General features: G+C 42.1%; 1 protein-coding gene across 2 annotated transcripts in view; it reads left to right on the top strand.

Moving 5' to 3' along the window:
* The first annotated feature begins 344 nt into the window (after window positions 1-344).
* LOC129858491 (shootin-1-like) overlaps window positions 345-15,902 on the top strand; it is a 39,496-nt gene continuing 23,938 nt past the window's right edge. For both annotated transcript variants that reach the window (XM_055927760.1, XM_055927759.1), the window contains exons 1-5: window positions 345-629; window positions 6,886-6,946; window positions 11,422-11,516; window positions 12,174-12,336; window positions 13,302-13,399. In XM_055927760.1, coding sequence (XP_055783735.1) covers window positions 552-629; window positions 6,886-6,946; window positions 11,422-11,516; window positions 12,174-12,336; window positions 13,302-13,399 — 495 coding nt within the window. In that variant the 5' untranslated portion in view covers window positions 345-551. The remainder of the gene's footprint in view (window positions 630-6,885; window positions 6,947-11,421; window positions 11,517-12,173; window positions 12,337-13,301; window positions 13,400-15,902) is intronic.

Genomic DNA, 15,902 nt, shown 5'->3' with positions numbered 1-15,902 from the left:
TTTGCTGAATCCCACCAGCAGCCTGTGGTTAAACCCAGATCCTAATTGCATAGAACAGGGATATTGACCAAATATGTGTTGTTGAGCAGTCTGAAGAAACGTTGATACATTCTTGTCAGTCTCTCGAGAGATGGGCAGTTATTATTTTTTATTATATATATATTTTTAAAAATATTTAACAGTTGAAGACATTGAAAAAACGTTTATCCCTAATTACAATTCACAATCAATCTGATGGGGTGGAGCTTTTATGGTCATCAGCAAATATGGACGAATACGAAATGAGGATGCATGCGCAATAAACCCCGGGGGGCACCGGGGGGGGGGGGGGGGGGGGGCACCGGGGCAGGCTATCTTGTCAGCGAAAGGATCCAGTGTGCCTGAGTAGCGGTAGCAGTCATCCATCCCATATAGACATAAAATGCTATTTATTTCTAAGGCGTATCAGCGGCTTTGCCAGTTGTTGTTAGAAGTAGCCTAGTTATTTTCTTTCTATAATAGTATATTTATACAGGCCAAGATATTAGATTAGTTATCGGCCGGTGTGGATAATGCTACAGTCTTCATCATCCGGGCTGGTGCAGATGGAGGGATGTGGGGAAAAGGCGAGAGATACGCAGAAAATGCAGGTAATAGATGCTCTTCTGCTACATCTATTTTTGACCTTTTTCCAAGATTACAGAAGTAACATAGTTGACAGAACGAGATCAAGGTGACACGTTCTTATTTTTTTCAATGCAAATGTTTGTGCCGGCCGGCTTCTTCGTTGTACGTAAACTATGCTGAGAGAAATCAAAGGGCCGACCCCTCCCAAAATCTCGCTGTTCTAGGACAACCCGGTGTCGGCAAGATTTTGGTGTCTAGATTTGTTTGGGGTCCTTAGCTGGACACACTAAAATAATGGTTGGATCTCAGTTGAACAAACCAGATTAGATGCTTGATAATTGGGAGCATCATATTATATTTTATAGGTCATTTTATCACCGCGATTTTTTATATTTCTATACTACCTAATTTGTTGTTTCTACAAATGCAATCCTATGCACTATAAATTAATTACATCAGGCCTTGACAAAAGGGTCCTTAGCATTTGACAAAAGGGTAATTAAACCTTAGCATTTAAAAAAATCTATATCAATAAAGAAAATGTTAATTCATGCATGATTACACAATGGGCCTGTTTAAAACAGGGGTGATACTACTGTACAAATAATAATAATAAAAGTATCAAATCTGTGGGCCACATGCTTTAACAGTATGCTAGTCAACACCATTTCTGATCAGAACATCCCTGGCAGAGCTAGGGGCCTGGCAGAAATACACAGATGTTAGGTATGAGCTTCCTGTGGGTGTTACAGAATAATTGGTAAGAAAATGGAAAATATAAGTCCTATCCTACCTTAACTGATAATGACCCAATATAGGCCACATCAGGGGTGCAACTTTGGTTTTAAAAGTGGGGGGAGACATTTTTTATTTTTGTAAACAAATTCTGTCAGATAAACACTTCAAACACGCCTGGTCCTAAAGCACACCATTCCCTCGTTTGTATCACATTACAATGAAAAAAATTGTGTGTGAGGGGGGGAGGGGCAAAAATGCAATTTCAGAATGTCCCCAGTGAAAGTTGTGCCCCCTGGGCCACATACTACCTACTGAATTGTAGAAGAACCATTGTTTTCCATGTACTCTATTACCAACATCTCAGAGGAACTCTGCATACTCTGACTACCCATTACTGTGGCATATATAAAGAGTGAACCGTGTAGTAGAAGCTGCTCCCTTGTCTGTCCGACAAAACGGAACCTATAGGGAGGTAGTTCTACAGTGCATCATAGAAGTCCAGTGTCAAATCAAAGCACATGTTATTGGTCGCGTACACCTTTAGCAGATGTTATAGCGGGTGTAGCGGAATGCTTGTGTTCCTAGCTCCAACAGAGCAGTAGTATGTAACAATACACAACAATACACACAACTCTAAAAGTAAAAGAATTGAATTAAGAAATATTACATAGAGCAATGTTGGCATCCGGTGTATAAATATATACAGAGTTGAAGTCGTAAGTTTACATACACTTATGTTGGAGTCATTAAAACTTGTTTTTAAACCACTCCACAAATTTGTTGTTAACAAATTACAGTTTTGGCAAGTCGGTTAGGACATCTACTTTGTGCATGACACAAGTCATTTTTCCAACAATTGTTTACAGACAGATTATTTCACGTATAATTCACTGTATCACAATTCCAGTGGGTCAGAAGTTTACATACACTAAGTTGACTGTACCTTTAAACAGCTTGGAATATTCCAGAAAATGATGTCATTGCTTTAGAAGCTTCTGATAGGCTAATTGACATCATTTGAGTCAATTGGAGGTGTACCTGCGGATGTATTTCAAGGCCTACCTTCAAACTCAGTGCCTCTTTGCTTGACAACATGGGAAAATCAAAAGAAATCAGCCAAGAACTCAGAAAAAAATTGCATACCTCCACAAGTCTGGTTCATCCTTGGGAGCAATTTCCAAATGCCTGAAGGTACCACGTGCATCTGTACAAACAATAGTACGCAAGTATAAACACCATGGGACCACGCAGCCGTCATTGCACTCAGGAAGGAGACGCATTCTGTCTCCAAGAGATGAACGTACTTTGGTGCTAATAGTGCAAATCAATCCCAGAACAACAGCAAAGGACCTTGTGAAGATGCTGGAGGAAACCAGTACAAAAGTATCTATATTCACAGTAAAACAAGTCCTCTATCGACATAACCTGAAAGGCCGCTCAGCAAGGAAGAAGCCACTGCTCCAAAACCGCCTTAAAAAAAGCCAGACTACGGTTTGCAACTGCACATGGGGACAAAGATCGTACTTTTTGGAGAAATGTCTTCTGGTCTGATGAAACAAAAATATAACTTTTTGGCCATAATGACCTTAGTTATGTTCGGAGGAAAAAGGGTGATGCTTGCAAGCCGAAGAACACCATCCCAACCGTGAAGCTCGGGGGTATCACGCCCTAACCATAGAGAGCTATTTATTTTCTGTTGGTTAGGGCGTGATAGTGACTAGGGTGGGTCATCTAGGTGTTTAATGGTTTATGTTGGCCTGGTATGGTTTCCAATCAGAGACAACAATAAACAGCTGTCTCTGAACAGCTTTTTCTGGGGTCATATTTAGGCAGCCATTTCCCCTTTGTGTTTTGTGGGATCTTGTCTACAGATAGTTGCCTGTGTGCACACCAGTAGCTTCATGTTTCGTTCAGTATTTTGTAGTTTTTGTTCGGTGTTCATTTGACAGGGGCAGGGGGGGTGGCAGCATCATGTTGTGGGGGTGCTTTGCTGCAGGAGGGACTGGTGCACTTCACAAAATAGATGTCATCATGAGGATGGAAAATTATGTGGATATATTGAAGCAACATCTCAAGACATCAGTCAGGAAGTTAAAGCTTGGTCGCAAATGGGTCTCCTAAATGGACAATGACCCAAGCATACTTCCAAAGTTGTGGCTAAATGGCTTAAGGACAACAAAGTCAAGGTATTGGAGTGGCCATCACAAAGCTCTGACCTCAATCCTATATAAAATGTGTGGGCAGAACTGAAAAAGTGTGTGTGAGCAAGGAGGCCTAAAAACCTGACTCAGTTACTGGAGCTCTGTCAGGAGGAATGGACCAAAATTCACCCAACTTATTGTGGGAAGCTTGTGGAAGGCTACCCAAAACGTTTGACCCAAGTTAAACAATTGAAAGGCAATGCTACCAAATACTAATTGAGTGTATGTAAACTTCTGACCCACTGGGAATGTGATGAAAACAATAAAAGCTGAAATAGATCATTCTACTATTCTGACATTTCACATTCTTAAAATAAAGTGGTGATCCTAACTGACCCAAGACCGGGAATTTTTACTAGGAATTAAATGTTAGGAATCGTGAAAAACTGAGTTTAAATGTATTTAAAGGTGTATGTAAACTTCTTACTTCAACTGTGTGTGTATATATATATATATATATACAGTATATCACAAAAGTGAGTACACCCCTCACATTTTTGTAAATATTTGAGTATATCTTTTCATGTGACAACACTGAAGAAATGACACTTTGCTACAATGTACAGTAGTGAGTGTACAGCTTGTATAACAGTGTAAATTTGCTGTCCCCTCAAAATAACTCAACACACAGCCATTAATGTCTAAACCGCTGGCAACAAAAGTGAGTACACCCCCAAGTGAAAATGTCCAAATGTGTTTAGAATAAGGCAGTAATGTAACACCGGGGAAAAAGTCAAGGGGTCTGAATACTTTCCGAATGCACTGTGTGTATACATATATATACAGTACCAGTTAAAAGTTTGGACACACCTACTCATTCAAGGGTTTTTCTTTATTTTTACTATTCTCTACATTGTAGAATGAAAGTGAAGACATCAAAACTATGAAATAACACATATGGAATCATGTAGCAACTGAAAATATTTTATTTTTGAGATTCTTCAAAGTAGCCACTCTTTGCCTTGATGACACACTCTTTGCATTCTCTCAACCAGCTTCACCTGGAAGGCTATTCCAACAGTCTTGAAGTAGTTCCCACATATGCTGAGCACTTGTTGGCTGCTTTTCCTTCACTCTACGTTTCAACTCATCCCAAACCATCTCAATTTGGTTGAGGTAGGATGATTGTGGAGGCCAGGTCATCTGATGCAGCACTCCATCACTCTCCTTGGTCAAATAGCCCTTACACAGCCTGAAGGTGTGTTTTGGGTCATTGTCTTGTTGAAAAACAATTGATAGTCCCACTAAGTGCAAACCAGATGAAATGGTGAATCGCTGCAGAATGCTGTGGTAGCCATGCTGGTTAAGTGTGTCTTGAATTCTAAATAAATCACAGACAGTGTCACCAGCAAAGCACACCCATACCATCACACCTCCTCCTCCATGCTTCACGGTGGGAACCACACATGTGGAGATCATTCGTTCGTTTCTCTTCAGCATTTCGACCATGAAGGCCAGTCTCTTCTGAACAGTTGATGTTGAGATGTCTGTTACTTGAACTCTGTGAAGCATTTATTTGGGCTCTAATTTCTGAGGCTGGTAACTCTAATGAACTTATCCTCTGCAGCAGAGGTAACTCTGGGTCTTCCTTTCCTGTGGCGGCCCTCATGAGAGCCAGTTTCATCATAGCACTTGATGGTTTTTGCAACTGCACTTGAAGAAACTTTCACTGACTGTTATTGTATATATATATATATACACTGCTCAAAAAAATAAAGGGAACACTTAAACAACACAATGTAACTCCAAGTCAATCACACTTCTGTGAAATCAAACTGTCCACTTAGGAAGCAACACTGATTGACAATAAATTTCACATGCTGTTGTGCAAATGGAATAGACAAAAGGTGGAAATTATAGGCAATTAGCAAGACACCCCCCAAAACAGGAGTGATTCTGCAGGTGGTGACCACAGACCACTTCTCAGTTCCTATGCTTCCTGGCTGATGTTTTGGTCACTTTTGAATGCTGCCGGTGCTCTCACTCTAGTGGTAGCATGAGACGGAGTCTACAACCCACACAAGTGGCTCAGGTAGTGCAGTTCATCCAGGATGGCACATCAATGCGAACTGTGGCAAAAAGGTTTGCTGTGTCTGTCAACGTAGTGTCCAGAGCATGCAGGCGCTACCAGGAGACAGGCCAGTACATCAGGAGACGTGGAGGAGGCCGTAGGAGGGCAACAACCCAGCAGCAGGACCGCTACCTCCGCCTTAGTGCAAGGAGGTGCACTGCCAGCGCCATGCAAAATGACCTCCAGCAGGCCACAAATGTGATTGACTTGGAGATTGACTTGGAGTTACATTGTGTTGTTTAAGTGTTCCCTTTATTTTTTTGAGCAGTGTATATATATATATATATATATATATATATATATATATATATATATATATATATATATATATATATATATATATATATATATATATAATGGGATGCATAGACATTATGGACAGTATATGGATAGAATATGTAGTATATAGAATACATAGGATAGAATAGTATATGTACAGCAATAGCTAAATAGGATGGCCTTGACTAGAATACAGTATATATGTAAATTCAATGGGTAAAACAGTATGTAAACATTATTAAAGTGTCAGGTGTTCCATGATTAAAATGACCAGTGTTCCAGGTCTATGTGCATAAGCAGCAGCCTCTAAGGTGCAGGGTTAAGTAAACGGGTGGTAGTCGGCTAGTGACAGTGGCTAAAGTTTAGGGCAGGTTACTTGGGCGAGGTTGGCTAGTGGTGACTATTTAACAGTCTGATTGGCCTTGAGATAGAAGCTGTTTTTCAGTCTCTCGGTCCCAGCTTTGATGCACCTGCACTGACCTCACCTTCTGGATGATATCAGGGTGAACAGACCGTGGCTCGGATGGTTGATGACCTTGATGATCTTCTTGGCCTTTCTGTGACACCGGGTGCTGTAGATGTCCTGAAGGGCAGGCAGTGTGCCCCCGGTGATGTGTTGTGCTGACCGCACCACCCTCTGGAGAGCCCTGCGGTTGCAGATAGGGCATTTTCTGTACCAGACGGTGATACAGCCTGACAGGATGCTCTCAATGGTGCATCTGTAAAAGGTTGTGTGGGTCTGTCACAGACTGAAATTCTGTGACAGATAGAGACAGTGTGTTGACAGAAGGTCAGTGTTGGGAGTCCAGTGTCCTATACTTTATACCCTATAACAATGAAGGCCATGGGATTACTGTAGTCAATTAACTACACTGAAATGGATTGTGAATGGTGATCTATTTGTGTTTGTTAATTGGTGACTGTGACCTGCATATGATGGTATTGTAGAACATGACTTTCTTGTGACCCCATTAATTCCTGTTTCCTCAGTGCAAGAGACTGACTGAAGAGAGAGATGAAGCAGAGAGCCAGCTGAAACACATCAAGAGAGGTGAGTTCCAGACACTGACACACACATTTTACACTACTGTTACACAGATTACCCTTCCTCACAGGTCTCTCTACCCACCCCTCTGGTGATGACCACCTCTCCAAACTGGCTCCTGAATGGGTGTGTGTAACAAGGTATCCCAGTTTCCATCACTACTCGGAGCCTCAGCCAACCATAGTCATGGATTTGTGTTTTGGCAACCCTGCCAAGTTCTTCCTAGCAACATGTAATAAAATACTACAGTAGCTCCATTAGCAATTGATTTGGTAAGGAAGAAGGTTACAGGGTTGAGTGCTGGAGTCTGATATCATTATGCGAGGTAAGAAAGACAATAATCATTCAATATTCAACATTGACAGCTACAGTATACTGTAGGTTTAACGTGTAGCTTTAGTATGACAGGGTTATTGTGCTACTTTCAGCTAGCTGTCTTTGGCAATGTTGAATTATAGGTCACGTCATCAGCATTTCGTTCAGATGGTTGGCTGTATCGCTACAAGTCAAGTTTCTGAAAGGCTTCTGCTTGACACTTTTGTAGGATCGGTAAATTGTGTAAGAAGTGTTTAACTTTTGAAGTGCAGCATGAAATCATTTTTGTGGTTCTTACATAACCTAATAAAGTTAGATGGTCTCTCTCCTCAACCAAGCTGGAAACAATTCTGCTGACCAGTTTCAGCTTCCCAGACAGACAATCTTTAAACAGAGAGGTAGCCTATTTTGTTTGCTGGCCTTTAACCTAAACAATAGATAGTTAAAGACAGGTTGCTCTGAATTATGACTGTAGACTCTTAGACTCCATGGGAGTCTTCAGCCAGGGCCAAAGAACGTGTTATTACCAGGTCTTATTATAATCAGGGGACTGTGTCTCTCCTCTGTCCCCTGCTGTGGTCGGCATTCATTCATCTCGCTGATCTGAACCACGGTCACCATGCCAACACCTCATGTTATTTCACTGCATTATTCAAATCCTCAATTATGAATGATTCATTACTAGAGAAAGAGAGGGGCTGTTCCTGTGTTCCAGTCTGGCATCTATTCTATTGTGTTCTTTCACTCAGAGTGATACAGTATATTTTATAGGTACATTATACTCTAGTCAATATGGGGAAATAAGCTTTTAAAATACAATTTCAAGTTGACATGCACTTAAAACAAGAGATATTGGTATGTATGACCAACGACAATATATCATACAATTACCATTAGCTATATAATCTCTTGAAAAGGATGATTATAGGCTATAAGCTATTTGCTTTGCTAGGACCAGAAGATGGCTGATTACATTCAAACAACAATAGTACTTCCAAGACCACATCGCTGACTCAGGCCTGCAGCATTTGACGCAGCGAGCCTGCATGACGCTGCAAATGTCCCTGCTGATTGGCCTAGCTTAGCTCCTCTCCCTCCTGACAGCTGATTGGCCTAGCTTAGCTCCTCTCCCTCCTGACAGCGGTAAATGCTTTGGTGTCTAGGATAATATCCTGCTGCCTCTGTAGAGGAGCTCTGAGTAAGTCACTGACTGTGTCCCAAATGACACCCTATTACCATAGGCTCTGGTGAAACGTAGTGCGCTATGTAAGGAATAGGGTGCCATTTGGTACACAGCCACTGCCTTCCTCAGCGCTCCTCTACAGAGTATATGACACCATGTTAAAGGCAGGTTTTTTTGGAGGCAACATTCAGCTCAATGAGCATTGAGCATAGAGTAGTTATTGACCTAGAATCTCTACCACAATACACACACAGCCCCTCCAGCTCTGCTCTTCCACTAGTCTCATGTGGAGATCCACTATCCAGGGAGTCAGAGAGGAGTAGTTTAACCGTGGGACAGCTATAGAGATCAGCCTGTCGTCATGTGTGTGTGCTGCAGAACTTTCCATCTGCTCCTAAGTGTGATAACAAGCATAATCACCAATTCCCTTTCCCAGAATTCTCAGGGACTTGACTCATGCATGCTCAGTGTCAGACACCAGGGTTAGGATCGACCTACTGCTTTGTAAAAATGGTGTAATCAAGCTGGGGATAATATGCAGAGGCATGTGTGTTCAGAAGGCATTAAAGCAAGTTAATGAATAAGCTTTAACATGTTGAATATTGCATTAAAATGTTGTATTTTTTTGCAACGGAACAGTATAGCACATGAATAAACACAGCGGCTGCTTCTGCAGAACACAGAGGACAGGGGGAGTTTAGCAGACTAGGTAGGCTGTTGTACCCTTAGTTGGATTGGTGTCACGGTGAAACAGATGAAACCAGATTCTCCCTTGAGGGGCCAGATGTACTGTAGTAGTATACACTCTATCAACTAAGATGTGTAGGGAGCAATGTTCCTTCTCATTTTTTTTCAACACTGAGCAAATTTCAGGTCTGCTGAGCACAAACTTGAACGTTATGAAAAATTCTGTGCAATTTTTTTGTCGCCCGTTTATTGTGAACACTGAGGCTGTACCCTTTTTATAACAGTGGTCAAGTAGGCTATTGTGGCTATTTGATCATAATGTAGTTCTACCAGAGTGGCCTACCATTAAAAACAATGGAGAAAATGCATCCCATAACATATGAACATGGAAATAGCTGTTCTATCATTCAGCCTACAGTAGCAGCTAATGTGTGGTGTTCAATGTAGGCCTACATTCCATGAGACTTTTGAAAGAAACATGCAGGGCTTATCCGTTTGTCCTTCAGACAAGGAGGTGACTGAAAATGTTGTGTTGGTTTGATGCAAGAAACAAAATAGAATTATTCCCATACCATTACGACAGAGAATCAGACAAATCATGCTACCCTCTGCCTATTGGCTACTCGTCTGAAAATACTCCACCTTTAAAACAGAAAAAAAAGCTCTTTACCTGACTAGTTTTTCAAAGACGGCTATAAATACGTTTTGTGTTCTTGTAGGAAGCAACCACTCCCCCATTTCCGACTAGAAATGAGCTATAATTGGGCTAATAACTCACTAACTAGCAAAAAGATATGAACAAAATGTACACACGTGGCTATATGAAACTCTCAGTTTGATCTCAAAACAAGCGCATCTTCTCACAACCGCTCATACTGTATAGCCTTAACATTGTCCAGTTCCAAGTGAATGGCACAGATTCATACGTGGAAATGGTCTATTTGCATACAGTATAAGGATAATGCAGCTCTGATTGGATATGGCGCACCGGTCTGGTAGAGTATGGGTCGTGCCTGGTCAATGTAATAGAATCCTACTCCGATGCTCTCTGTTTCGGGATGTTACATTGAAAGTGGCTTAACACTACGTTGATTCGATCACAATTCCCACAGTAGAGGGAAACGTCGATAGTGTTAACTAATGGGGGAAAACTGTAGAAAGTTGAGTGAACCCCCATCTCGTGCTTCTCTGCTCTGGCTGATATTAATTCTGCACTGCAGTCCTGCACACGAGCAGTTTTACAGGGAACATTGTTTGGGTAGCATTTCAATAATTAACAAATGATGGCTATGTGGGTGTTGTGGGTGTTGTGGGTGTTGTGGGTGTAGTGGGTGTAGTGGGTGTAGTGGGTGTAGTGGGTGTTGTGGGTGTTGTGAGTGTTGTGGGTGTTGTGAGTGTTGTGGGTGTAGTGGCTGTTGTGGGTGTTGTGGGTGTTGTGGGTGTAGTGGCTGTTGTGGGTGTTGTGGGTGTAGTGGCTGTTGTGGGTGTGCCAATATGCAATGATTGTGTGCAAATGGGAGAATGATTGCACCTCTTTTCCTTTCAACAGCAGCACCCAATCTAATTTGCCCGTGAAATATTTTAAGAACATTTTAAGTACTGTAGCCTTATGTTTTGAAACAAAAATAACCACAAATTCAGGATAAGCTTAAATGTTCAGTGGAACCACATGAACCTTAGTTAATGTGATTGTAGAGTATTTAGTAGCTAGAGTAAATACTAATGAATGACTATAAAGGGCCAGAGCCTTCCTGGTCTCCAATGCAACATGATCTGGTTACATCAGAATGTCACATGGACCCTGCTACAGTTCTGTCTGTCGCCAGAGGGAAACTGAATAGATCAATATGGAGAAATAGAGGGAAACTGAATAGATCAATATGGAGAAATAGAGGGAAACTGAATAGATCAATATGGAGAAGGGGAAATAGTGGGAAACTGAATAGATCAATATGGAGAAAAAGAGGGAAACTGAATCGTTCAATAGGGAGAAGGGGAAATAGTGGGAAACTGAATCATTCAATATGGAGAAATAGAGGGAAACTGAATCGTTCAATAAGGAGAAGGGGAAATAGAGGGAAACTGAATCGTTCAATAGGGAGAAGGGGAAATAGTGGGAAACTGAATAGCTCAATATGGAGAAATAGAGGGAAACTGAATAGATCAAAGGTGAAATATAGAAACACAATAGACATATTGTCCCCCATTCAGTCATTCATTCATTATTTAAAATAGGAGTCAAACCGTACCATAAAACAATAAAACTAACTGTAATGTAATGTTTTTTGTATTCCAGTTTCCCAAATGGTGATCGAGGAGGTGAGCGTTCTGCAGACGCAGCTGGAGATAGAAAAATCCTGCAGAGAAAATGCTGAGGCCCTTGCCACCAAGGTAAGAGACTGATACTGCTTGACTTAGTAGTTGAGGCCCTTGCCACCAAGGTAAGAGACTGATACTGCTTGACTTAGTAGTTGAGGCCCTTGCCACCAAGGTAAGAGACTGACACTGCTTGACTTAGTAGTTGAGGCCCTTGCCACCAAGGTAAGAGACTGATACTGCTTGACTTAGTAGTTGAGGCCCTTGCCCCCAAGGTAAGAGACTGACACTGCTTGACTTAGTAGTTGAGGCCCTTGCCACCAAGGTAAGAGACTGATACTGCTTGACTTAGTAGTTGAGGCCCTTGCCACCAAGGTAAGAGACTGATACTGCTTGACTTAGTAGTTGAGGCCCTTGCCACCAAGGTAAGAGACTGACACTGCTTGACTTAGTAGTTGAGGCCCTTGCCACCAAGGTAAGAGACTGACACTGCGAGGTGGTTAAATGGACCTAGACCATTAGAATGTTGGTTATTTGTATAGGCTTGTGTGCATAATGTTTATTTCCATAAGCCTCTGATGTGTAGGCTACAGTACATACATATTTTACAATATCACAAACAATCAACATGCCAAATCAGTGTATTTTGATGTGTGCTATCAACCTCTGTTATCAGCTTTATATAATTTGTCTTTATCACATATAATCCAGCGTGTGTTGTTTGTCCCCCAGTTGAACAGTGAGAACAGGAAGCTGAAGTATCTGAGCCTGTCGTCTCGACCCTGTCTGGATGAGATGCTACCTAGTATCACAGACTGCATGCCTCTGGAAGAGGAGACGGACACACAGGACACCAGCCCTGACCCGTACAGCCAGTACCAACAGCAGGTTAAAGGTACCTACCAGACCCGTACACAGACAGTACCAGGTAGCTACCAGACCCGTACACAGACAGACACACAGGACACCAGCCCTGACCCGTACAGCCAGTACCAACAGCAGGTTAAAGGTACCTACCAGACCCGTACACAGACAGTACCAGGTACCTACCAGACCCGTACACAGACAGTACCGGGTAGCTACCAGACCCATACACAGACAGACACACAGGACACCAGCCCTGACCCGTACAGCCAGTACCAACAGCAGGTTAAAGGTACCTACCAGACCCGTACACAGACAGTACCAGGTACCTACCAGACCCGTACACAGACAGTACCAGGTACCTACCAGACCCGTACACAGACAGTACCGGGTAGCTACCAGACCCGTACACAGACAGACACACAGGACACCAGCCCTGACCCGTACAGCCAGTACCAACAGCAGGTTAAAGGTACCTACCAGACCCGTACACAGACAGTACCAGGTACCTACCAGACCCGTACACAGACAGTACCGGGTAGCTACCAGACCCGTACACAGACAGACACACAGGACACCAGCCCTGACCCGTACAGCCAGTACCAACAGCAGGTTAAAGGTACCTACCAGACCCGTACACAGACAGTACCAGGTACCTACCAGACCCGTACACAGACAGTACCGGGTAGCTACCAGACCCGTACACAGACAGACACACAGGACACCAGCCCTGACCCTTACAGCTCGTACCAACAGCAGGTCAACGCTTTATCAGATCCTTTGTCTTGATTAGTCTTGACGGGGTAATGGACTGACTGCAATGAAATGATGTTGTGCCCTTACAGCATGTTAGGATTCACCTGGAAATAATGGTATTTCCAGTAACAAAATAAACCATGTTAAAATGTCAGAGTAATAGAGCTATATGTTAGAATCTTAGTAGTGAAGAGATGTCATCACGTAGTATCACCCAGGAACCTCTTTCTTCCCCTCCAGAGCTGCAGGAGACAGTGAGCAGTCTGCTGGAGGAGAAAAAGAGACTTGCCTGTCAGCTTCAGGAGCAGCAGAGACAGATTGAAGAGCTATCCATCCTGGTGGGTACTACCAACTACCAGGCCTGGTAATCAATACCTCTCACAGGAGGTCTGTCTCAGACAAGCACAGAACTTTCCTCTGTCTGTTTGGGGTGGGATTCTGAGGGCTGGTGAGAGCACTTGTATTCTATTATATGAGCGTGAATGCAGAATATCTCTGTTCAGATAGTCTCATCTTTTTTTCCAGTGCATTCGTGTTATGAGAATTTCGTTATCAATGTTCATAAACTTCAATTAATCTACTCAGTCTGCAACCCAGAGTTTGTAAGATTCTGGTTGAATGAAACAGACGGGAGTCCCAGCTTACAATAGTCAAAATGTTTATTCACGAGAGTACTCCAGTCCATTATACAAAAACATCCATTTTATACTTGCTCCTTACTCACGCACATACTTTCACACAAACAGTAGATATCCTACGCACATACATACACACAAACAGTAGGTGAGTTTTATCCTTCTCCATAGTTCTCACCACTGTGTATCACTACCCAGCCGACAGTTCCATTCCCCCGAGATTAGGGAAAAGAGAAGTACACAGTGGGTAGTGAAGTACTCCCTGTCCTATCATAAGTTTCTCAGAGTTCTAGCCAGGTCGGTTCAAACACAGTTTAATTGTTCTCGGTATTTTCTTAGGGCACACACATACACACACATTTATCTCCCTCCCAGTCCAACCTAGTTGGATTTATGTTTAATAATTTAATTATTCCTTCTACATGCTACATAAACTATAATCCCTAATGGTTAAATTTCAGGGTAGAATTATTTAATCATTATCTCTAAACATGTACATTATTTTATCAATCCACCCTTAATGACTAAATAATACACACTGATACATCAAACACTATATGGAAACATAAATGTTATACAAGAATAAACCAAACCAATACATGTATTTACATTCAATACTCATCAATGACTGTCCTACATCCAATTATGACCCTTCTTATCAGGACTTTCATCATAATCTTCATTAAAAAACAGTCTAAATATTAAAAATGGTCTCGTCAAACATGAGCTCCTCGTGGTTAAAAGAAAAGGAGCCATCTCCTAGGCCTGAAAGCCTGTATTCGTCATCACACTGGTCGGAGCTCGGAATCGGTCCATATTTCACCATCTGTTGCGTCATCTCTCTAGAGTCCTGGTGATCAAACCTCTCACACATGGGACCAAACAACATCCACACAGAACCAAAACACTCATACAGGTGAAAGTTGCCCACAACACAGTGATTATTAAATTTTTCCATTTCCCAAACATACTATCAAACCAATTGGTTAGAGAATTATCCACCCCAGAGTTCTCTGCTAATTCGTGAGCTAATGTGGTTAAACCAGCCAGGGCCTTGGTCACTGATCCATCTGGAGCTGTGTTATTAAAAAAATAAACGTACAGCAATGAACCCCAATCATTCTACATACCCCGCCCTTTTCTGCCAATAACATATCGAGAGTCAGTCTATTTTACCAGGTCATGAGGGAGGTGGAGGATAATTGGTCAGAGAACCCCTTTACTGCCTCCCCAGATTTTCACGAATCTCTGTTGATTATAATAGATGTCATTAATCCAATCCACATTTTTATTTATTGTCAATCACCAAAATAATGTACGTTTTGCACATTTTGTTATGTTACAGCCTCATTCTAAAATGGATTAAATGCTTTTTCCCCTCACAATACCCCATAATGACAAAGGAAAAACATGTTTGTAGAAATGTTTACTAATTTATAAAGAATACAAATCTGAAATATCACATTTACATAAGTATTCAGACCCTTTACTCAGTACTTTGTTGAAGCACCTTCAGCATTACAGCTTCGAGTCTTCTCAGGTATGACACTACAAGCTTGCCACACCAGTATTTTAGATTCTCCCATTCTTCTCTGCAGATCCCCTCAAGTTCTGTCAGGTTGGATGGGGAGCGTCGCTGCACAGCTGTTTTTAGGTCTGTCTGGCCACTCTACCATAAAGAACTTATTGGTAGAGTGCTGCAGAGATGGTTGACCTTCTGGAAGGTTCTCCCATCTCCACAGAGAAACTCTAGACCTCTGTCAGAGTGATCACCTCCCTGACCAAGGCCCTTCTCCCCCGATTGCTCAGTTTGGCCGGGCGGCCAGCTCTAGGAAGAGTCTTGGTTGTTCCAAACTTCTACCATTTAAGAGTGATGGAGGCCACTGTGTTCTTGGGGACCTTCAATGCTGCAGAAATGTTTTAGTACCCTTCCCCAGATCTGTGCCTCGACACAATCCTGTCTCCGGGCTCTTTGAACAATTTCTTTCACCTCATGGCTTGGTTTTTGCTCTGACATACACTGTCAACTGTGGGACCTGATATAGACACTTGTGTGCCTTTCCACATCATGTCCAATCAATTCATTTTACCACAGGTGGACTCCAATCAAGTTGTAGAAACATCTCAAGGATGATCAATGGAAACAGTATGCACCTGAACCAAATTTCAAGTCTCATAGCAAAGGGTCTGAATACTTTTGGAAACA

Source organism: Salvelinus fontinalis, chromosome 6 (genome assembly GCF_029448725.1).
Source record: "Salvelinus fontinalis isolate EN_2023a chromosome 6, ASM2944872v1, whole genome shotgun sequence".
NCBI lineage: Eukaryota > Metazoa > Chordata > Actinopteri > Salmoniformes > Salmonidae > Salvelinus > Salvelinus fontinalis.
Note: the sequence above shows the minus strand (reverse complement) of the source record. Positions and strands in the feature narration are given on the sequence as shown.